At 47.3% G+C, this 23,491-nt stretch overlaps 1 protein-coding gene across 1 annotated transcript in view; it reads right to left on the bottom strand.

The window, feature by feature from the left end:
* Window positions 1-23,491, bottom strand: part of GALNT5 (polypeptide N-acetylgalactosaminyltransferase 5) — an 88,562-nt gene that overhangs the window by 20,442 nt on the left and 44,629 nt on the right. The window contains exons 4-7 of the mRNA XM_075317237.1: window positions 18,768-18,903; window positions 15,094-15,213; window positions 12,823-12,940; window positions 4,593-4,916 (exon numbers count right to left, since the gene is read on the bottom strand). Of these exons, the coding sequence (XP_075173352.1) occupies window positions 4,593-4,916; window positions 12,823-12,940; window positions 15,094-15,213; window positions 18,768-18,903 (698 nt within the window). The remainder of the gene's footprint in view (window positions 1-4,592; window positions 4,917-12,822; window positions 12,941-15,093; window positions 15,214-18,767; window positions 18,904-23,491) is intronic.

Genomic DNA, 23,491 nt, shown 5'->3' with positions numbered 1-23,491 from the left:
ATGTTACTTTACGATTGACATCTCTTTCGTACCAGAGCTGTCTAAGTCTACTCTGACCCCATATTTGTCATTACTATATTGTCCTTGTACTGTATTATGACATTTGTATCATGTGTTTCATTTCTTGCTGTGTTGCAATTTTTTTGCTGCATCCCAATTGTACCTCTACATTGTTCGAGTTTATGTTATTGTTCTTTCACTCTTATGTGATACTGATTATTGTCATTTTTCATGATTACATGCAGATAAGTCCAATCTGACGAAGGCTCAGGCCGAAACGTCATTTGTAACTTGTTTTGGACAAAAACATATATGCTTATGAAAGATTTTTTTCTTAATACAGACCAATAAAGAGTGATTTTGCATTACTATCTGTTGTGACTTACTGACTTAGTCTGGGAGATTTAGAGTGCCGAGGTTACTCACTAATTTTATCTATTATTACCTCTGAGCACCTATATACCAGTGAGCAGAGCTTCCTCTACAGTAGTTCTCCTGATTAGGCATGCCCTTACCTCATGAGCAGGGCATTGCAGCTTTGGTAGCAACCATTACGACATGGACTCTGCTGCTGTGGACCCGGGGAGAGTGAGTGCAGATTCATTGCACCCACACTCCTCACATGAAGGGTCCACACTCCTAGAAAATGGGGGATACGTTCCCTGAGTGTCTCCCCCCCATATTCTAGACGGTCCAGAGTCGTCGTGGGACCCCTTTATTTTTTTTCTTACAATAAATTGGTGAAAGAGGAAATGTTTTGGGGACTGTTTTTTCAAATAAATTTCTTTTGTCGATTTTTTTTTTTTGTTTGTTAGTACTGACAGTTTATGATGTTGGGTATCTAATAGACGCCATGACATCACAAACTGCTGGGCTTGATCTCAGGTGACTTTACAGCTAGTATCAACCCGATTTATTACCCCGTTTGCCACTGCACCAGGGCACGGGATGAGCTGGGGTGAAGTGCCAGGATTGGCGCATCTAGTGGATGCGCCACGTCTGGGGTGCCTGCGGCCTGCTATTTTTAGGCTGTGAAGGCCCAATAACTATGGACCTTCCCACCCTGAGAATACCAGACCACAGCTGTCCGCTTTACCTTGGCTGGTGATCCAATTTGGGGGGGGACCCTACTTTTATTGTGTAATTATTAATATTTATAAAATAATTATAAAAAAGAGCCTGAGGGGACCTCCACATTGGATCCCCAACCACGGTAAAGCTGCCAGCTGTGGTTTTCAGGCTACAGCCGTCTGCTTTACCCTAACTGGCTATCAAAAATGGGGGGACCCAACGTCATTTTTTTTTTTAACTATTTTTTAAATAGAAAAAATTAATGGGCTTCCCTGTATTTTGATTGCCAACCAAGGTAACGGCAGGCAGATGGGGGTGGCAACCCATAGCTGTCTGCTTTATCTGCGCTGAGAATCAAAAATACCGCGGAGCGCTACGTCATTTTTTTAAAGATTTATTTTTACAGCACTGTGATGTCCAGCAATCAAAATACAGGGAAGCCCATTTTATTTTTAGTTATTTAAATAAATAATTAAAAAAAATATATATGGGCTCCCGCTGCATTTTTTGTATTGCTAGCTAAGGGTAATCCAAGCAGCTACTGGCTGCTAACCCCCACTGCTTGGTGTTACCTTCACTGGCAATGGAAAATCCAGGGAAGCATTTTTTATTTTTTTTGCCAAAAAACTACAAAAAAAGGACGTGAGCTTCGCCATATTTTTGTATGCTAGCCAGGTATAGCAGGCAGGTGCTGGAAGAGTTGGATACAGCGCCAGAAGAAGGCGCTTCTATGAAAATGCCATTTTCTGAGGCGGCTGCAGACTGCAATTCGCAGCAGTGGGGCCCAGAAAGCTCAGGCCAACCTGTGCTGCGGATTCCAATCCCCAGCTGCCTAGTTGTACCTGGCTGGACACAAAAATGGGGCGAAGCCTACGTCATTTGTTTTCTAATTATTTCATGAAATTCATGAAATAATAAAAAAAGGGCTTCCCTTTATTTTTGGTTCCCAGCCGGGTACAAATAGGCAACTGGGGGTTGGGGGCAGCCGTACCTGCCTGCTGTACCTGGCTAGCATACAAAAATATGGCGAAGCCCACATAATTTTTTCAGGGGGCAAAAAACTTCTGCATACAGTCCTGGATGGAGTATGCTGAGCCTTGTAGTTCTGCAGCTGCTGTCTGTCTGTATGGAGAAGAGCAGACAGCAGCTGCAGAACTACAAGGCTCAGCATACTCCATCCAGGACTGTATGCAGAAGTTTTTTGCCCACCAAAAAAATGACGTGGGCTTCGCCATATTTTTGTATGCTAGCCAGGTACAGAAGGCAGCCACGGGCTGCCTCCAACCCCCAGTTGCCTATTTGTACCCGGTTGGGAACCAAAAATATAGGGAAGCCCGTTTTTTTTAATTATTTCACTTATTTCATGAAATAATTAAAAAGCAAATGACATGGGCTTCGCCCCATTTTTGTGTCCAGCCGGGTACAACTAGGCAGCTGGGGATTGGAATCCGCAGCACAGGTTAGCCCGAGGTTTCTGGGCGCCTCTGCTGCGGATTTCAGTCCGCAGCCATCTCAGAAAATGGCGCTCTCATAGAAGCGCCATCATCTGGCGCTGTATCCAACTCTTCCAACAGCCCTGGAGCCGGGTGGCTTATTGGGTAATCATGAGTTAATACTGGCTTTGTTTTACTAGCCAGTATTAAGCCAGAGATTCTTAATGTCAGGCACGTTTGACCCGGCCATTAAGAATCTCCAATAAAGGGTTAAAAAAAAGACACCACACAGAGAAAAAATACTTTAATAGAAATAAATACACAGACACATTAGAGACTCCATCTTTATTACCCCCTGTCAGCCCTCCACGATCCTGCTCTTCTGTCTTCTTTCTTTCTAGTGTAGTAGTAGTGACGATTGTAGTGAGGATGAGGTTCCCCAGATCATCACTTGATGAGCTGGGGAACCTCATCCTCACTACAATCCTCACTAGTGTAGTAGTAGTGACGATTGTAGTGAGGATGAGGTTCACCAGCTCATCACTTGGGGCTGGGGAACCTCATCCTCACTACAATCCTCACTACAATCGGGAAGCAGCGTGTAGCCTTCCCTCCGTGAGTGATCAGTGCTGGCTGTCAGCGGTAACAGCGGTAACGCTGACAGACGCGTTACCATAGCAACGGTGCTCTCGGAGCTGCGGTTAGCGGTGACGTCACCGTTAACTGCGTTGCTATGGCAACGGTGATCTCCGTTAATGACCGGCTGTGTCAGCCGGTACCTAACGGAACGGGGAGTCGACCGTGTGCTAGAGCATGTCGCCGGTACACGGCGATACACATATGTGCACCGTGTACCGGAGAGATGCACTCGCAGGTCCTACATGACGCATCATAGTCATGTGACCAGTCTGTAGCCAATGAGATAATAGCCACGTGACTGGTCACATGGCTATTTTGATGTCACGATAGGTCCTGCATCTCTGCTGGCAGTGCCGGTCACCGGGAGGATTCAGCTATCATCGGATGGAATAGCGGCAGGAGACAGAGTGCAGAAGGGATCGCGGGGACCGGTAAGTGTTATGGCAATGTTTATTAACTGTTTGTGTACATTTATAATGCATTTTTATGTGTTTGTGATTGCCTCCCATTATAGCCTATAGGTTCGAGTTTGGTTCGTCGAACGTTCGACGAGCCGAACTCGAACGGGACCCCCGTTTGGCGAACCGACCTCGAGCCGAACCACGACCGGTTCGCTCATCTCTAGTCGTCACCCGGTCCCGGGGTTGTTGCTGCCGGTCCGGCACGGATCGACTTGGTCAGGAGGACCATCTGTTCTTGGTGCCTTTGTTCCTGCAATTGCAAGGAGTGCTGGTGCTGTTGCTGCTGACGATCCAACGACCGGAGCAGGTGTGCATTGGTCTGTTGTTGCTGTGCATTAGCCTGAGCCAGCTGCTTTAGTATGTCCTCCATGTCGCCGCCGGGTTTGGGCTGTAGTATAGCCGCTCGAATCCAGGACATGCGCTACTGGGTCACCAGGGATGGATGCTACACCTCACCGGGCTGACATGCCCGCGTTCTCCACCATCTGTGAGGTAACGTGGTCGGCTGCGCGGCAGAAGACACGGGATCCAGGCGCCAATGGTCACAGCACACAGTTTATTGCACAAAACCAAATCCAAAACAGCACACAACACGTATTCCGGAATATCCTCCACCAGAACCAACAAGCCAGATTCCAGAAATGGCTCACATGTGCTTCTTCGGCAGAAGCTTAGGGAGTTGTGTTCACTCCCTCACACTAGGGCCCCACACCCCGGTTCCTGTTTCCTTTTAACCCTCCTTTCAGCCTGCAGGGAAACAGCAATAAACTGTGGAGTGGAGTTGCTTTCAATACATGGAGGGAGCACAACCGGGGCGAGACGTACCGGCCGTCATAGACAACCCCGGTCAGTCTCACAATATATATATATATATATATACATATACACGCACTAATTAGTATTTATATATTAGTATACATGACCCCATAAATAACTGCATATATGACCCTATATATGACTGTGAACCTGTATATTTAGCGGTACTTACCACTCCTTGAGCTCTGACCAGAGGGGCATCCAGATCCGGGTAGACATTGTCTATGTACCACTTAAAGCTCTTGCACTGTAATCTCTTCCTCAGCTCCTTTTGCTCCGTCAGGTCTCCAATGTTCACCAGTTCTTGGAGAAGGTGGAATCCATAACCATAGAAAAGCTCCTTATAGTCGTCCAGCCAGACTTCCGCGACACGAGCCAGGTTCCTCTCTACCGTTTTCACCCGATCCTTGGGGAAGGAGTACGGGTTGTCATTCCTAAAGATGTGGCCAACTCTGGAGCAAGGGATGATCTCAATTTCTCCACCACACATCCAAACCTAAAACACAGGAGAAGCCAAATATACAAATAAATGGATGTTCCTCAAATATAAGAACGTTTCTGCTCTAGCTGGCAATAAAGACATCGAATTGGATGACCAATAAGGCTCTATTCACACAGAGGTTTTTGAGGCTTTTAAAAATGACAAGTGAAAACCACTTTGGAAAACATTTTTTTGCAGCGTTTTTATTTTCCTGATACAATTTTGAAGAATTTGAGGTTTTTCGGAGAAGATTTTTTTCCTTTCAGCTTTTTAAATTTTACAGTGTCTAATGTGGAGAGGATTCCACCAGGATCCACTTCCAAGGATTTCACTTTTTTTTTTTTCTCGAACCATGTGTTTCTCATAATGTCCTCTGGGAAGGACAATTGGTCTTATATAATATTCTAATTTTCTAAGATAATGACTTTTGGGTTTTCATTGACTGCAATCCATAATCATCAACATTAGCAGAAATAAACACTTGAAATATATCCCTCTGTGTGTAATGACTCTATATAATATATAGGAATAGATCCCTCTGTGTGTAATGACTATATAATATATAGGAATAGATCACTCTGTGTGTAATGACTATATATAATATAAAGGAATAGATCCTTTTGTGTGTAATGACTATATAATATATAGGAATAAATCACTGTGTGTAATGACTCTATAATATATAATATTTAGGAATAGTTCCCTCTGTGTGTAATGACTCTATACACTATATAGGAATAGATCCCTCTGTGTGTAATGACTCTATATAATATATAGGAATAGAACCCTCTGTGTGTAATGACTATATAATATATAGGAATAGATTCCTCTGTGTGTAATGACTCTATATAATATATGGGAATAGATCCCTCTGTGTGTGTAATGACTCTATATAATATATAGGAATAGATCCCTCTGTGTGTAATGACTCTATATAATATATAGGAATAGATCCCTCGGTGTGCAATGACTCTATATAAAATATGCGGTTCCCTTTTTGTATTGAATTACTGAAATAAATTAACTTTTTAATGATATTCAAATTTATGGAGATGCACTTGTATGTCAATGAGATGTGCCTGAAATACCGGACATGAACAGAAGTGGCGCTGTTCCTATAGTCATTTACTATGATTCAAATCATCAGTTTGAAGTTGGATTGTCATTTTACGGTTTACAAAGAAATATAAAATCTTTCTTTGTCGCTCCATTGGGAGACCCAGACAATTGAAAAAAGAAGGGAATTTTGTTTACTTACCGTAAATTCCTTTTCTTCTAGCTCCAATTGGGAGACCCAGACAATTGGGTGTATAGCTACTGCCTCCGGAGGACACACAAAGTATTACACTTAAAAGTGTAAAGCCCCTCCCCTCTGCTATACACCCTCCCGTGCATCACGGGCTCCTCAGTTTTTAAGTTTTTAAGCTTTGTGCGAAGGAGGCACACATGCAAGCATAGCTCCACAACTTACTCAGCAGCAGCTGCTGACTATTTCGGATGGAAGAAAAGTGGGCCCATATAGGGCCCCCAGCATGCTCCCTTCTCACCCCACTCTGGTCGGGTGTTGTTAAGGTTGAGGTACCCATTGCGGGTACGGAGGCTGGAGCCCACATGCTGTTTTTCCTTCCCCATCCCTGCAGGGCTCTGGGTGAAGTGGGATCCATAATCGGTCTCTAGACACTGGGACCGTGCTCCCTCCGCAGCCCCTGGGAATCTGCTGGACAGGAGCTGAGTATCGTCAGGGACATGGCCCTGCTACTGCGAGGTACTCTGTATCCCCTTGGGGACGGCGCATGGCGCTTGTGTCGTACACGCTGCAGCACTGCTGGGCGTGTTAGTGCGCCGGGACCGCGCTTGTGGCCGGCTGCGCTTACACTTTAGTCTCCGGCTTCTGCCTAGTAACGCATATTCCAGGTGCTCTGTGTCCCCGTTGGGACGGCGCATAAAGCACCTTGGGCACAGACACTGCAGCGACTGCGGCGTGCGTGTGGGTCCGGGACTACCGCGCCGACCGTGCACTGCCGGTCGGCCGCGATTTCAACTTTAATCCCCGGCTTTTTGCGGCCTAGTATGGGATTCTCCCGCCCTCAGACCTGCCAGTCAGGAAAAAGGGCGGGACGGTCGGTGTGACGCCGACAGTGAGGGCTGTAGTACATTGAGCTGTCCTCCGCCCCCCTCACTACCCACGCTGAGGCACCAGATTCCCGCACTTTTGTGTGAACACGCCCAGGCCTCCCTCCTCCTCAGAGAACGCCGTCAGCCATGTTTTTTCAACACCTTCTGGCTGCAGCTGAGGGAGATCCGGGTCAGAGAATCTGAGGGCTACAAGCCACATCCGCAGCCCCTGCCGGAGACGGAGTATCGTCAGGGACACCCTGCAGCTACAGGTACTCTGTGTCCCCGTTGGCACGGTGCCTGAAGCACCTTGGCCTCAGACGCAGCTGCGATTGCGGTGGGCATTCTTTGTCCGGGACTACCGCGCCGACCATGCATGTTTGCCAGCCGCGGTTTTACTTGAATCCCCGGCTTTTGCGGCCTAGTGGGTTAACACTCCCGCCCCTGAGCCTCCCAGTCAGGGAGAGGGGCGGGAGGGTCGGTGGGTTGCCGACAGTGAGGGCTGGAGCACACCTCGCTGTCCTCCGCCCCCCCGCACTGATCCCTATAGACCACCGGATTCCTGCAGACACCTGCATCATAACGTAGGGAGGGCTGGAGCATACGTTGCTATCCTCCTTCCCCCTCACTGAGCACTGGGCAGTTTTTCAAGGGTGGTCTTCCTAGGGTGTTGTCACCCCCTGGGTGCCGCAGTGTATATATATATATATATATATATATATATATATATGTGTCTATCTATATGATTTCACTGTTCGGCAGCATTATTGGTTTTTGGCTGTATACCCTCACTGATTACTCTGCGGACGACAGGCTGTTGTCTGCTCTTAAAGAGTAAGGGTGCCAAAACACTGGCTTATTTTAACCTCTTGTGCGCCTATATTACAGGCACTGCACAGATAACAGCTTCGCCGGCGTTCCCGGTCCAAGCGGCAGGGACAGAGTTACAGCTTGCTAAGAAACTCTCTGGGTCATTTTCCCTATCCATGTCTCAGGCTATGGACAAGTGGTCGGCTAAGAGACTAAGAGTTTGCAGTCCAGACCGGTCCCTTAAACAGGCCCCGGGCACTGCGAGATCGCCCCAGGCCTCTGTCGGTCTGCGACGAAGCGTGTTCCTGGGGTGGCCTCTAGTTATGACGTGGGGTACTCCGGCACGAACCGCAGTCCCAGTCCGGCTAAGCAGCCTTGCTTGGAATCTTCCCCGACTTCTTCAAGGGTTGAGGACCCTCTAGAGGATGGGGCGCAGGTCGCAACCCAGGACTCTGTCCGGACGTGACTCTAAACGTCTTATAACAGTGGCTGACGGGTCCACGCTCAAAAATGCCACGGACAGACAGATAGAACTCCTAATGAGATCCATCTATGACGCTATCGGCGCGTCCTTTGCTCCGGCATTCGCAGCCGTATGGGCACTCCGAGCTATCTCAGCTGGTCAGGCGCAAATTGACGCACTCACACGTACGTCTGCGCCGCAGGTGGCGTCCATAACCTCTCAAACATCGGCATTTGCGTCCTACGCTATTAATGCTGTCCTGGACTCTGCGAGCCGTACGGTGGTTGCAGCCGACAATTCGGTAGCAATACGCAGGGCCTTGTGGCTACGGGAATGGATTCGGCTTCCAAAAAGTGCTTAACTGGTTTGCCATTTTCTGGCGACCGCTTGTTTGGTGAGAGATTGGATGAAATCATCAAACAATCCAAGGGAAAGGAAACATCCTTACCCCAGGCCACACCAAAAACACCCCAACAGAGGAGGAGACAGTCGAGGTTTCGGTCCTTTCGGGGTACGGGCAGGTCCCAATTCTCCTCGTCCAAAAGGCCTCAGAAGGATCAGAGGAACTCCGACGCATGGCGGTCTAAATCACGCCCTAAAAAGACCGCCGGAGGTGCCGCTACTAAGGCGGCTTCCTCATGACTTACGGCCTCCTCACACCGCATCCTCGGTCGGTGGCAGGCTCTCCCGCTTTTGCGACACCTGGCTGCCACAAGTAAATGAGCGTTGGGTGAGAGACATTTTGTCTCACGGTTACAGGATAGAGTTCAGCTCTCGTCCTCCGACTCGATTCTTCAGAACATCTCCGCCTCCCGAGTGAGCCGAGGCTCTTCTGCAGGCGGTGGGCATTCTGAAAGCAGAAGGAGTGGTGGTCCCGGTTCCTCTTCAGCAACAGGGTCACGGTTTCTACTCCAACCTGTTTGTGGTTCCAAAGAAGGACGGGTCCTTCCGTCCTGTTTTGGACCTAAAACTGCTCAACAAACACGTAAGGACCAGGCGGTTCCGGATGGACTCCCTCCGCTCCGTCATCGCCTCAATGTTCCAAGGACATTTCCTAGCATCGATCGATATCAAGGATGCTTATCGCCACGTACCAATTGCTCCAGAGCATCAGCGCTTCTTGCGCTTCGCCATAAAAGACGAACACCTTCAGTTCGCGGCACTGCCATTCGGCCTGGCGACAGCCCCAAGAGTTTTCACCAAGGTCATGGCTACAGTAGTTGCGGTCCTCCACTCTCAGGGTCACTCAGTGATACCTTACTTAGACGACCTGCTGGTCAAGGCACCCTCTCAAGAGGCATGCCAACACAGCCTCAACGTTACTCTGGAGATTCTCCAGAGTTTCGGGTGGATCATCAATTTTCCAAAGTCAAATCTGACACCGGTCCAATCGCTGACATATCTTGGCATGGAGTTTCATACTCTTCCAGCGATAGTGAAGCTTCCGCTGGACAAACAGCGTTCACTACTGACAGGGGTGCAATCTCTCCTTCAAGGTCGGTCGCACCCCTTCAGGCGCCTCATGCACTTCCTGGGGAAGATGGTGGCAGCAATGGAAGCAGTCCCTTTCGCGCAGTTTCACCTGCGTCCACTTCAATGGGACATCCTACGCAAGTGGGACAGGATGCCGACGTCCCTAGACAGGGACGTCTCTCTCTCTCAGGCAACCAAAGCTTCCCTTCGGGGGTGGCTTCTTCCCACCTCATTATCGAAGGGAAAATCCTTCCTACCCTCATCCTGGGCGGTGGTCACGATGGACGCGAGTCTGTCAGGGTGGGGAGCAGTTTTTCTCCACCACAGGGCTCAGGGTACGTGGACTCAGCAACAGTCCTCACTTCAGATCAATGTTCTGGAGATCAGGGCAGTGTATCTTGCCCTAAAAGCGTTCCAGCAGTGGCTGGAAGGCAAGCAGATCCGACTTCAGTCGGACAACTCCACAGCGGTGGCTTACATTAACCACCAAGGTGGGACACGCAGTCGGCAAGCCTTCCAGGAAGTCCGGCGTATTCTGCTGTGGGTGGAAACCACAGCATCCACCATATCCGCAGTTCACATCCCGGGCGTAGAAAACTGGGAAGCAGACTTTCTCAGTCACCAGGGCATGGACGCAGGGGAATGATCCCTTCACCCGGACGTGTTTCAGGAGATCTGTTGCCGCTGGGGGATGCCGGACGTCGACCTAATGGCGTCACGGCACAACAACAAGGTCCCAACATTCATGGCTCGATCTCAAGATCACAGGGCTCTGGCGGCAGACGCCTTAGTTCAGGATTGGTCGCAGTTTCGGCTTCCTTATATGTGTTTCCTCCTCTGGCACTGTTGCCCAGAGTGTTACGCAAGATCAGGGCCGACTGCCGCCGCGCCTCCTCGTCGCTCCAGACTGGCCGAGGAGGTCGTGGTACCCGGACCTGTGGCATCTCACGGTCGGCCAACCGTGGGCACTGCCAGACCGACCAGATTTGCTGTCTCAAGGGCCGTTTTTTCTATCTGAATTCTGCGGCCCTCAACCTGACTGTGTGGCCATTGAGTCCTGGATCCTAGCGTCTTCAGGATTATCTCAAGAGGTCATTGCCACTATGAGACAGGCTAGGAAAACAACGTCCGCCAAGATCAACCACAGGACGTGGAAAATATTCCTGTCGTGGTGCTCTGCTCAGGGGTTTTTCTCCCTGGCCATTTGCCTTGCCCACTTTTCTGTCCTTCTTCAATCCGGATTGGAAAAGGGTTTGTCGTGAGGGATATTTCGCTCACATGTCTTTCGCAGAAAGTGGTTTTTCTAGTAGCAGTCACCTCACTTCGGAGAGTGTCTGAGTTGGCAGCGTTATCATGCAAAGCTCCTTTCCTGCTGTTTCACCATGACAAGGTGGTTCCGCGTCCGGTTCCGGAATTCCTCCATAAGGTGGTATTCCCTTTTCATCTCAATCAGGACATCTCCTTACCCTCGTTGTGTCCTCATCCAGTTCACCGATGTGAAAAGGATTTGCTCTTGTTAGGTCTGGTGAGAGCACTCAGACTCTACATTTCTCGTACGGTGCCCCTGCGCCGCTCGGATGCGCTCTTTGTCCTTGTCGCTGGCCAGCGTAAAGGGTCGCAGGCTTTCAAGTCAACTTGGATCAAGGAACCAATTCTTGAAGCCTACCGTTCTGCTGGGCTTCCGGTCCCTTCAGGCTGGAGGCCCATTCCGCCAGAGCCATGGGTGCGTCCTGGGCATTGCTGCACCAGGCTACGGCTCGGCAGGTGTGTCAGGCGACTACCTGGTCGAGGCTGCACACTTTCACGAAGCACTATCTAGTGCATACCTACGCTTCGGCAGATGCCAGCTGAGGGAGCCGGGTCTTTCAGGCGGCGGTGGTCCACCTGAAGGAAGGAGCCGTTTTACGGCTCTTTTATCGAGGTATTCTTTTACCCACCCAGGGACTGCTTTTGGACGTCCCAATTGTCTGGGTCTCCCAATGGAGCGACAAAGAAGAAGGGAATTTTGTTTACTTACCGTAAATTCCTTTTCTTCTAGCTCCAATTGGGAGACCCAGCACCCGCCCCTGTGCCCTTCGGGCTGTTGTTTTCTTTGTGTACACATGTTGTTCATATTGAATTGTTCTTGGTTATGGTTTCAGTTCTCCGAACATCCTTCGGATTGAATTTACCTTAGACCAATTTATAAGTTTCCTCCTTCCTGCTTTTGCACCAAAACTGAGGAGCCCGTGATGCACGGGAGGGTGTATAGTAGAGGGGAGGGGCTTTACACTTTTAAGTGTAATACTTTGTGTGTCCTCCGGAGGCAGTAGCTATACACCCAATTGTCTGGGTCTCCCAATTGGAGCTAGAAGAAAAGGAATTTACGGTAAGTAAACAAAATTCCCTTCTTTTGCACCAACCTCAAGTTAAGCGAAACACTCGTCTGTGGCTTTTACATCTTACCAAAATTATTTTTTTTCCCCCAAAATCTGGTTCTTTCCTGGTCAAGGCTACAAGATAGGAAGTTCTTTTAATCCCTTTGTAATGCTCAGTTCAATTCCCCAGCCTGCATTACATGCTATAGGGGTGGGTGGTATTGATATAGAAGGGTTAATAGTTTCTCTATTTCTTTATTAAAGATATTTTATTGTTCCATTAGTAAGTATATCTGGTGGTAGTTCATAGTCATTATGGAGCCTTCGGAATAAGAGACAAGCTCAAGGATTATTATTGTCTCTAATTGTTCTTCTTATCTTCTTCTTATCTCATATGCATGACTCTACGTTTTTGTTTTGCTAAAACTTAAAGGTCATATGAGCAACTTGTAAAGTCCAGCTAGAAGCCTTTTTTGCAATATCACATTGATCTGTAAATGGTATAAATAAACTGTACCTTAGCTAAATAAACAGAAAACTGATCATGCTCACATGAATGCAGGTCTTTTCTCCGAGCGCTCGATCTTGATTAGGTCTGAAGAGGCCTAATTCAGAGGACCTCACTGGTGATCCCACAAGCTGACTTGTGACAAAACAGAACAGCTACAACAGTATAAAAATATTTCTTAATATTTAAAAATACCTTAAATGATATTTCCATGTTCTCTCCTCCCCAAACATCCAGTCCGGGGTCATAAGTGCCAAGCTCATAGAAGTATTTCCGATCAATGGAAAATAATCCTCCAGCCATTACCGGACATCTAAAAACAAATTTAAAGATCTTAGGTTACTAAATATACAGTAATAGTTTGTATAAAGCCTTCAACACATCACAACCACATTTTTGAGGACAGAATTGAATACAAGTTGATTAAAAGGGGATGTCCTAGATTTTTATATTGAAAAGTGTGAAACCTGGCACCTCCGCCGATCAGCTGTCCCCGACACCTGGCACCTGTGACAATCAGCTGTACCCGGCACCTTCACCTATCAGTTGATCCCGACACCGGGCACCTGCACCAATCAGCTGTCCCCAACACCCGGCACCTGTGCCGATCAGCCATCCTCGACACCCGGCCCCTCCACGCATCAGCTGACACCAACACATGGCACCTGTGCCAATTAGCTGTAGCAGACACCCGGCACCTCCACAGCTGAACCAGACACCCAGCACCTCCACTTATCAGCTGACCCCGACACCTGCACCAATCAGTTGTACCAAACACCACCACATATCAGCTGACCCCCGATACCTAGCACCTCCACCTAGCAGCTGACCCTGCCACCTCCACCTATCAGCTGACCCCCGACACCTGCACCGATCAGCCATCCCCAGCACCTCCATCTATCAACTAACCTCGACACCTCCACATATCAGCTGACCCCGACACACGGCACCTGCACTGATTAGCTATAGCCAACACCTCCACCTATCAGCTGACCCCGACACCCAGCACCTCCACCTATCAGCTGACCCCGACACCCAGCACCTCAACCTATCAGCTGACCACGACACCCGGCACCTCCACCTATCAGCTGACCCCGACACCCAGCACCTCAACCTATCAGCTGACCACGACACCCGGCACCACCACCTATCAGCTGACCCCGATAACTGGCACCTACGCTGATCAGCTGATCCTGATACACAGCACCTCCAACTATCAGCTGACCCAGACACCTGCGCCGATTAGCTGTCCCCAACACCTGTCACCTCCGCAGTTCAACTGACCCCGACACCTGGCCGGAGAAAGCTGATAGACGGAAGTGCCAGGGACAGCTGATTGGCAGAGGTGGTGGATGTCGCACCCCGACCAATCAGATATTGTTTACCTATCCTAAGGATTGAGCAAAAATATAAAAGTCCTTGACAATCCCTTTAAGGCTATGTGTACACTTTGAGTATTTGGTGAGTTTTTTTACCCTTGTATTTGTAGCCAAAACCAGGAGGAAACAAATCAGAGGAAAAGTATAATAGAAACATGGGCACCACTTCTGTATTTTCATCCACTCCTGGCTTTGGCTACAAATACGGAGGTAAAAAAACTCACCAAATAATCAACATGTGCACGTGGCCTTAGTGTTTTCCAGGTTAAAAAACAACCTAAGTATATATATATATATATAAAAGAAATAAGAATATTGTCCTCAAAGGTGAAAAAGCCTTTTCAGTGGTCCGTGCATTAACAGACGTATTTTATTTATAAAAGCGTGCATCACAGTTTAAAAGGAACCCAAATAGTTTCTTTGATGGTCAGCATGGGCATTTGACGTTTGCAGCCAATCACTGGCCACAGCAGTGCTCTACATCCATTCTGAACAGGGATTGGTTGCAATAGTCACATGTCCATTTGGCAGGAACAGGAGGTACAGAACTGGTCTCTAAAGAATGATGGATCCCGGTAGGTCACCCAAGGCAGGATCCACTAGAGTAACTTCATGGGATTGGTAGATGAGTATTATTTTATTAATACTTTTAAAACATTTACAAAAAAAAAAAAATTAAAAAAAAAAAAAAAAAAAAATCGGGGATGGAAACCCTTTAAAGATACAGCATCCGACAATGAAAAAAGTCCAGCCCTGCAGATCAACTATCAAATAAATTATCCAAGTCTATTGTTTTGCTGTTAAATGCAAGATTTATTTTTTATTTTCCTCGGTTTGAGACACAAGCGCGTTTGTAATTTCACCCACCAGATGCCATCACTAAATAGTCTAACAAGGGTCTCTGTTGTTCCTCTGGGTGAGGAGTAGATGCCTCCTGCCCTGAATATGATCTATTGTAACAAATGAAATTTCACAAGTCGGGGAATTTGTGTATTGTAGATCTGTAAATTCCATTATCTTGTAAAATGGAAAAAGCAACATGTTTGATGGATGAAAATAATAAAAAAAAAAGTCAAGAAGAATTCACCTGATTGGATCCATCTCTGTGATGTTATTTTTCTGGAGGTCTTCGGTGGGGATGGGCTTCCAGCCAAAATTCATCGGCCAAGTGAAAATACCTCTCTGGAAGTTGTCCACAGTCATATAGCTGAGGGAAAGGTGAAAGAGATGAGAATAAAGACATCACGAATGGAACACGCAAGTCTATGGTAGCAGAAGCCAACTCAAAACACAAGGCCACGTGCACTCTGCGTCTAGTAGGGGACCCCTGTTTTCCACAGAAATTATGGTGATTGCCAGAAGTAGCTTTGCAGCCTTAAAGGGAACCGGTTACCAGATTTGATGACTATAAGCTGCGGCCACCACCACCGGGCTCTTATATACAGCATTCTAACATACTGTATATAAGAGCCCAGGACGCTGTGTAGAACGTAAAAATCACTTTATAATACTCACCTAAGTGGCGGTGCGGTACAGACTGGTCGAATGGGTGTCTCCATTCTCTGGTACTGGAGCCTCCTCTTTTGGCCATCTTTACCATCCTTCTTCTGAAGCCTTAGTGCATGACGCGTCCTACGTCATCCACACTCACCGGCATTGAGATTCTGCGCAGGCGCACTTTGATCTGCCCTGCTCAGGGCAGATCAAAGTATTGTTTTTGCGGACAAATGTGCACACTTATGCAGTAGTGGTTTTGGCGCCAAAACAAGTATACAGTATTACATAATATGCAGCAGTCACCGCTGCAGTACTTAACCTTATTGATTGCATAATTTTGCTAGCAGGTGTTTAACCCCAGGGTACTTTCCTGTTTGCTTATACACTGTGTGCAGAATTATTAGGCAAATGAGTATTTTGATCACTGATACTTTATATACATGTCGTCCTACTCCAAGCTGTATAGGCTGAGAGCCAACTACCAATTGAGTAAATCAGGTGATGTCCATCTCTGTAATGAGGAGGGGTGCGGTGTAATGACATCAACACCCTATATAAGGGGTGCTTAATTATTAGGCAACTTCCTTTTCTTTGGGAAAATGGGTCAGAAGAAAGATTTGATGTTCTCTGAAAAGTCCAAAATTGTGAGCTGTCTTGCAGAGGGATGCAGCAGTCTTGAAATTGCCAAACTTTTGAAGTGTGATCACCGAACAGTCAAGCGTTTCATGGTAAATAGCCAACAGGGTCGCAAGAAGCGTGTTGGGCAAAAAAGGCGCAAAATAATTGCCCATGAATTGAGGAAAATCAAGCGTGAAGCTGCCAAGATGCCATGTGCCACCAGTTTGGCCATATTTCAGAGCTGCAACGTTACTGGAGTATCAAAAAGCACAAGGTGTGCCATACCCAGGGACAGGCCAAGGTAAGGAAGGCTGAAAAACCACCACCTCTGAACAAGAAACATAAGTTAAAACGTCAAGACCGGGCCAAGAAATATCTTAAGACAGATTTTTTAAAGGTTTTATGGACTGATGAAATGAGAGTGACTCTTGATGGGCCAGATGGATGAGCCAGAGGCTGGATCAGTAAAGGGCAGAGAGCTCCACTCAGACACCAGCAAGGTGGAGGTGGGGTACTGGTATGGGCTGGGATCATCAAAGATGAACTCGTGGGACCTTTTCGGGTTGAGGATGGAGTGAAGCTCAACTCCCAGACCTACTGCCAGTTTCTGGAAGACAACTTCTTCAAGCAGTGGTACAGGAAGAAGTCGGTATTGTTCAAGAAAAACATGATTTTCATGCAGGACAATGCTCCATCACATGCATCCAACTACTCCACAGCGTGGCTGGCCAGTAAACGTCTAAAAGATGAAAAAATAATGACATGGCCCCCTTGTTCACCTGATCTGAACCCCATAGAGAATCTGTGGTCCCTCATAAAATGTGAGATCTACAGGGAGGGAAAACAGTACACCTCTCGGAACAGTGTCTGGAGGCTGTGGTGGCTGCTGCACGCAATGTTGATCGTAAACAGATCAAGCAACTGACAGAATCTATGGATGGTCGGCTGCTGAGTGTCATCAGAAAGAAAGGAGGCTATATTGGTCACTAATTTTTTGGGGTTTTGTTTTTGCATGTCAGAAATGTTTATTTCTAAATTTTGTGCAGTTATATTGGTTTACCTGGTGAAAATAAACAAGTGAGATGGGAATATATTTGGTTTATATTAAGTTGCCTAATAATTCTGCACAGTAATAGTTACCTGCACAAACAGATATCCTCCTAAGATAGCCAAATCTAAAAAAAAAAAAACGCACTCCAACTTCCAAAAATATTAGGCTTTGATATTTTTGAGTCTTTTGGGTTGATTGAGAACATAGTTGTTGATCAATAATAAAAAAAAATCCTCTAAAATACAACTTGCCTAATAATTCTGCACACAGTGTACGTGTGGGGGAAGGACGAGGAATTAGAGATTCAGCTAAGATTGTTACTTGGTGTGCTGGTCCAGGGACAGCTCCTTAATACACCCAGTGATTTACACATTCTAGTGCTTCCAGAAGTTCCTGGTTAGGTAAATTGTTCCTGATGGTTCCTGTCCTACTGGAATCACTCCCTAGACTAGCACGCTGATCCTGGTTTAGTAACCGGGTGTTTGTACATTTATTGGTGTCTATATTCCCTTCCAATACTAAGTTTTCCTTCTTGTTTCCCTTAGGCTGCTTTCACACCTCCGGTTTTAGCAGAGCCGGCCGATCCGGCTCTAAAACCTATGCAACAGATGCGGCGACAAAACCACATCCTTTGCATAAGTTTTTTACATGCGGCCCGTCCGTTTTTTGCAGCTTGCGGCAGGCTACTGAGCATGCGCAGTGGCAAAAACCGCATGCGGCGGCCGGATGCGGTTTTTGCCACTTCGCGCCGCATCCGGCATCCATAGGCATGCATAGTAAAATGCGCTGCATCGGCCGTATGAGGCGCGATGCGTTTTTTTTGCCGCACAAAAAAACGTGCCAGGCAACGTTCCATCCGACCGCCGCATCGGCTAAACCGGACGAAACGCAAGCCCATGCGGCACAATGCGGCACTAATGTTAGTCTATGCAAAAAAAAAACACAACCGGCAGCAAAAAAACCCGGTTGCGTTTTTTATGTAAAGTGCCGGATTGTGCCGCACAGGAAAAACCGGAGGTGTGAAAGCAGCTTAAGTCACAAGTTCATCTGTTTTACTGTTGAACATTCTTCCCAATGCTCCTGTTTTTCCTTCACCAACATCAAGGGGCACGCATTGACCACCTAGCTGACATGGAGCACAGTAACGCCAGCGTAAACCACTGCACGCCCACAGCCTTGTGCTTTTCACTGTCACTGGAGCCCCAGGACATGGACACGGCCACCAACACCCGTGACACATGTTAGAGGATCTCACCCATGCCCGGTGTCCTGGGTACATTGCACTCTGTGTGTCACAACCATATTGGTACTTATTCCAAATGGAATGGGACCAATCAGGGCTGTTTGCCCTTCCTTCAAAGACCCCACAGTGGCCATATGGACTGGCTCTAATCTATGGATGTCCCTGGACAAGGTACATAGTATTGTGTAAAGCATATGTCAGGCTATGATCATAAAAATTCACACATTTTCATTTTCTGCAGCTGAAGGAGAGCAGTGCCTAAAATAATACAAAATAATATTAATATTGAAAAAAAAACCTCCATAAAGTGTCACTCGGGTAATTGCGATCTCCACACACGGTGGAACATTACCTCATGTCCTTATCATTGATGACCTCAATCACTGGGCACGCCACTTTCTTTCTGTTTACTCGCACTTGTTCCAGGAGAGGCTCCAACCATCCAACGTTGCACTCAACGTGCGAGTCTAAGAACGTCAACACGTCTCCTAAAAGATAAAGAACTTCTTTATACACTGCGAATGACTTAAAGGGAATGTTCACACATCCAAAGGCCGTCATGTTCTTTAACACCCACAGGACGGAGTGATTTGTCATTTTTAGGCTTTTTCCCTCCTCTTCTTCATCCAAGAGACCTAACTTCAATTTTTCTATCATCATAGCCATGTGAGGGCTTGTTTTTTTCAAGGGACAAGTTTTCGGTTTGAATTACACCAATCAGCTTATTATATAATGCACTGAAAAACAGGAAAACCCTCAAAGAAAGGCGGATTCTGCCATTGTTTTTACAGCGTTCTTCATTCAATAATATAAATATATATATATATATATATATATATATATATATATATATATATATATATATATATATATATATATATATATATATATATATATATATATATATATATATATATATATATATATACACACACATATATATATATATATATATACACACACACACAAATATATAGCTGAGTGTATATGTGTGTGTATGTACAGTACAGACCAAAAGTTTGGACACACCTTCTCATCTCTAGAGTAACTGTTAAGAGGAGACTTTGTGCAGCAGGTGTTCATGGTAAAATAGCTGCTAGGAAACCACTGCTAAGGACAGGCAACAAGCAGAAGAGACTTGTTCGGGGTAAAGAACACAAGGAATGGACATTAGACCAGGGGAAATCTGTGCTTTGGTCTGACGAGTCCAAATTTGAGATCTTTGGATCCAACCACCGTGTCTTTGTAGAAAAGGTGAACGGATGGACTCTACATGCCTGGTTCCCACCGTGAAGCATGGAGGAGGAGGAGGTGTGATGGTGTGGGGGGCTTTGCTGGTGACACTGTTGGGGATTTATTCAAAATTGAAGGCATACTGAACCAGCATGGCTACCACAGCATCTTGCAGTGGCATGCTATTCCATCCGGTTTGCGTTTAGTTGGACCATCATTTATTTTTCAACAGGACATTGACCTCAAACACACCTCCAGGCTGTGTAAGGGCTATTTGACTAAGAAGGAGAGTGATGGGGTGCTACGCCAGATGACCTGGCCTCCACAGTCACCAGACCTTAACCCAATCGAGATGGTTTGGGGTGAGCTGGACCGCAGAGTGAAGGCAAAAGGGCCAACAAGTGCTAAGCATCTCTGGGAACTCCTTCAAGACTGTTGGAAGACCATTTCCGGTGACTACCTCTTGAAACTCATCAAGAGAATGCCAAGAGTGTGCAAAGCAGTAATCAAAGCAAAAGGTGGCTACTTTAAAGAACCTAGAATATAAAACATATTTTCAGTTGTTTCACACTTTTTTGTTAAGTATGTCATTCCACATGTGTTAATTCATAGTTTTGATGCCTTCAATGTGAATCTACAATTTTCAGAGTCCTGAAAATAAAGAAAACTCTTTGAATGAGAAGGTATGTCCAAACTTTTGGTCTGTACTGTATGTATATGTATGTATGTATGAGTGTACATATGTGCGTGTGTGTGTATGTATGTATGTATGTATGTGTGTGTGTATCCACTAAATGAATCCGCACTGTCGCATTTACAATCACAAAATTTTGCACAGACACCTCATGTGACTCAGGGAACATCATAGACTATGTTTTGATGGAAAAGTTTAATCCCGCGCTTTACAGTTATTCGCCAAAAAGACCTGCTTACATTAAAGTAAATGGAGCTGAGGGCTACAGGTCATTAATAGGAGGGAGTTGTGATTGGTTGCTATAGGCAACGAAGGACATTCTTAGTATAAGAAGCTTATGTGTGAGGTAATATGATTTCAGTAGAGACAGACATAGAGACAGAAACACGCAGAGACAGAGAGACAGAGACAAAGAGAGATGGAGAGACACACACACACACATGCGCGGAGACACAGAGAGAAGAGAGAGAGGCTGACAGAGAGAGAGGGAGACAGACAGGGAGACACTTAGTAACCCGGGCAACGCCAGGTACTACAGCTAGTAGATAAACTAGTGTATTTTCAGCCGGAGTGCTGTCTATGAAAAAACAGACAGTACTCAAACCAATGTTGTTCAATGGGACAGTATAGAGAAGAGTCATTTGTTTGTTTGTTTTTTTACAAAGTAGATCAGCCCATAAAAACATTTTTGCAGCTTTTATTAGCTTCTCTCATATGTTGGTTGTGACTCGCATTGTCAAGTCTATGGATGTTGTGAGGTAAATCCGGAGATATGACGATAAATCATGATATTCAAGTATGTCAGGAAGCCCTCTCCTGGTGTCACCCCCCCTTTCCTTCACACAACTGGTTTAGCAACAAATCCCATGGCCATGTCCTGTGATATGGAAATGAGGTGGTGTGGGAACAATGGACACAGGATGACTCCCTGCCGTCACCCTGTAACAAGAGTTGTATCTAATTAGCAAGGCTCTGGAAGTAGCCAGACAGAACGACTCCAGTAAAAAATGGTTCATATCTCGCAAGCCATATTTCCGATAAATATGGCAACCATAAAAATGGTGTCTCCGCATGTGGACGATGCCGGCACACCCTTTTTATGGGAGCAGGACATTGGGAAATGCCCCAGGCGTGATATCAGCCAATGGGGAACTGGCAGACAGGTCATGAGTCCCCTCGTTCTGTAGCTAAATTCATAACTGTCACAATGAGAGCATTGGCGTCCGCCTACGACGCTCCCAGGCAAAGTTATGGCCCATATTCCATGTTGGGATATTGTCCATAACTCAAGCCAGGGGTGGAGCAGTGCTCCCTGTGAGGTCACTAAGGTAGGAGGGGACCTGGATCTGCCCAGGTTGATAACCCTACTTCGGCCATTTTCCAGCGTTCTTTCGCTGGGGGCACGTGTAGGAAACATCTGTGGGAAGGATCCTAGAAACCTGGGTACAGCGCCCCCCTGTGGCCAGACGCAACAAGGTAACTGCTGGAACTGTGTATGCCTGTTTGTAACCCATGCTTTGATTGTAACTGTACTCTGACATATGTATATTCTGTAGATTCCCTATTGTATATATTGTAGTTTCTAGTGTGCTTTAGGCTGATTAAATTATATAATTAATCTTGGGCTGTTCTGTTATCTCGATCTTGAATCCCACGTCTGTGTGTTCGGCTAATAGTTACCGTAAATCGGTTGGTGGCAGCGAATTGTGCCAAGGATTATTGTGGGGAGGCCAGTGAGATTCGGGGAGATTTTATATATTCCGCCCGCGGAGGTCGGGGGAATATATACCCTACTCTCACCGGGGACCCTTCAATAATCGGCATAAGTAGTATAGCGGCCTCCTTGCTTATGGTCGGGCAATTCCATAATTGGCCTGACTATAAGAGGGGCGCTAGAGAGCGCGTCACGTGCTCTGTCTGTCGGTCGGGAGGTATATAGGAGGGGTGACCCCCACTTGTTACCCCCCGATTGTGACGTACTGGTAGCCAGCGCGGGGGATTTCTGAGTGACGCCCCCGGTGGTTTGTGACATATTGGTGGCAGCGGTGGGATTTCTGAGTGACCCCCCCGGTGGTTTGTGACATATTGGTGGCAGCGGTGGGAGCGAGATAATAGTGTGTGTGAGTGTGAGACCCATACTCCCAGACACTAAAGACTGCCTGCAGCAGCTGTGGCTGCTGGGGTCTTCAGACTAGCTCAACACTAGAGTGTCAGAGTGCAGATACTGTAAGGTGTGTGGAGGCATCAGGTGTCAGTTCTGTGTCAGTGACCAAAAGTCTGCAAGAATGGCTGATGGCACCAGGAGCAGAGCTATGCAACTGGCCAATGCTAAGGCAGGAGCCGAAGAGAGGGAGGACGGTGCTGTGGACAGCAATGAGGAGGTTGCCCACGAGTCCTCCAGGAGCTCGACGCCAGAAAACCGTTCTGCAGAGGACAGCGCACAAGCTGGCAATTATGGACAAGATGAGGAGCAGCTCACCCAAGGGTCCTCAACGAGCCAGATGCCAGCCCTCCGCTCTGCAAGGGACAGTGAATCACCAGGCTCCGCAGCGGGCCGCAGATCACCACGTGCCATTCCACCGAGCCTGGGAGGCTCGGATAGCCTTCTTCAAATGGCTATGGCCCTTCTCCAGGCTGGAGACCAGGAGGGCTACAAGGGACTCCTGGCAGAGCGCAGGGCAGAGCGGCAAGCAGCGCGTGAGGCTGAGGCTGCGGAGCGGCAGGCAGCGCGTGAAGAGCGCCAGGCAGAGCGTGACTACCAGCTGCAGCTAGCTCAGCTCCGGCCCTCATCAGCCACACGTGACCTTCAAGACACCAAACTTCCAAAGGTCCGTGTTGAGGACTTCCCAGTGCTGGAGAAGGATGGAGACTTGGACTCTTTCTTGACTGCTTTTGAACGGACTTGCTTGCAGCACCATCTGGACAAGGACCAGTGGGCCAAATACCTGACCCCCCGTTTAAGGGGTAAGGCCCTGGAAATCCTTGGGGACTTGCCTGCTGAGGCAGATCAGGGCTACGACACCATCAAGCGGGCCCTGATCCAACAGTACAACCTCACTCCAGAGTCCTACCGCAAGAAGTTCCGGAGCCTACAGAAGGGACCAAAGGACTCCTGGGCTGACCACCGGCGGGCACTTGCCCGAGCTGCC

This window comes from Anomaloglossus baeobatrachus, chromosome 7 (assembly GCF_048569485.1).
Source record: "Anomaloglossus baeobatrachus isolate aAnoBae1 chromosome 7, aAnoBae1.hap1, whole genome shotgun sequence".
Lineage (NCBI taxonomy): Eukaryota > Metazoa > Chordata > Amphibia > Anura > Aromobatidae > Anomaloglossus > Anomaloglossus baeobatrachus.
This window is presented reverse-complemented; position numbering and strand designations above follow the sequence as displayed.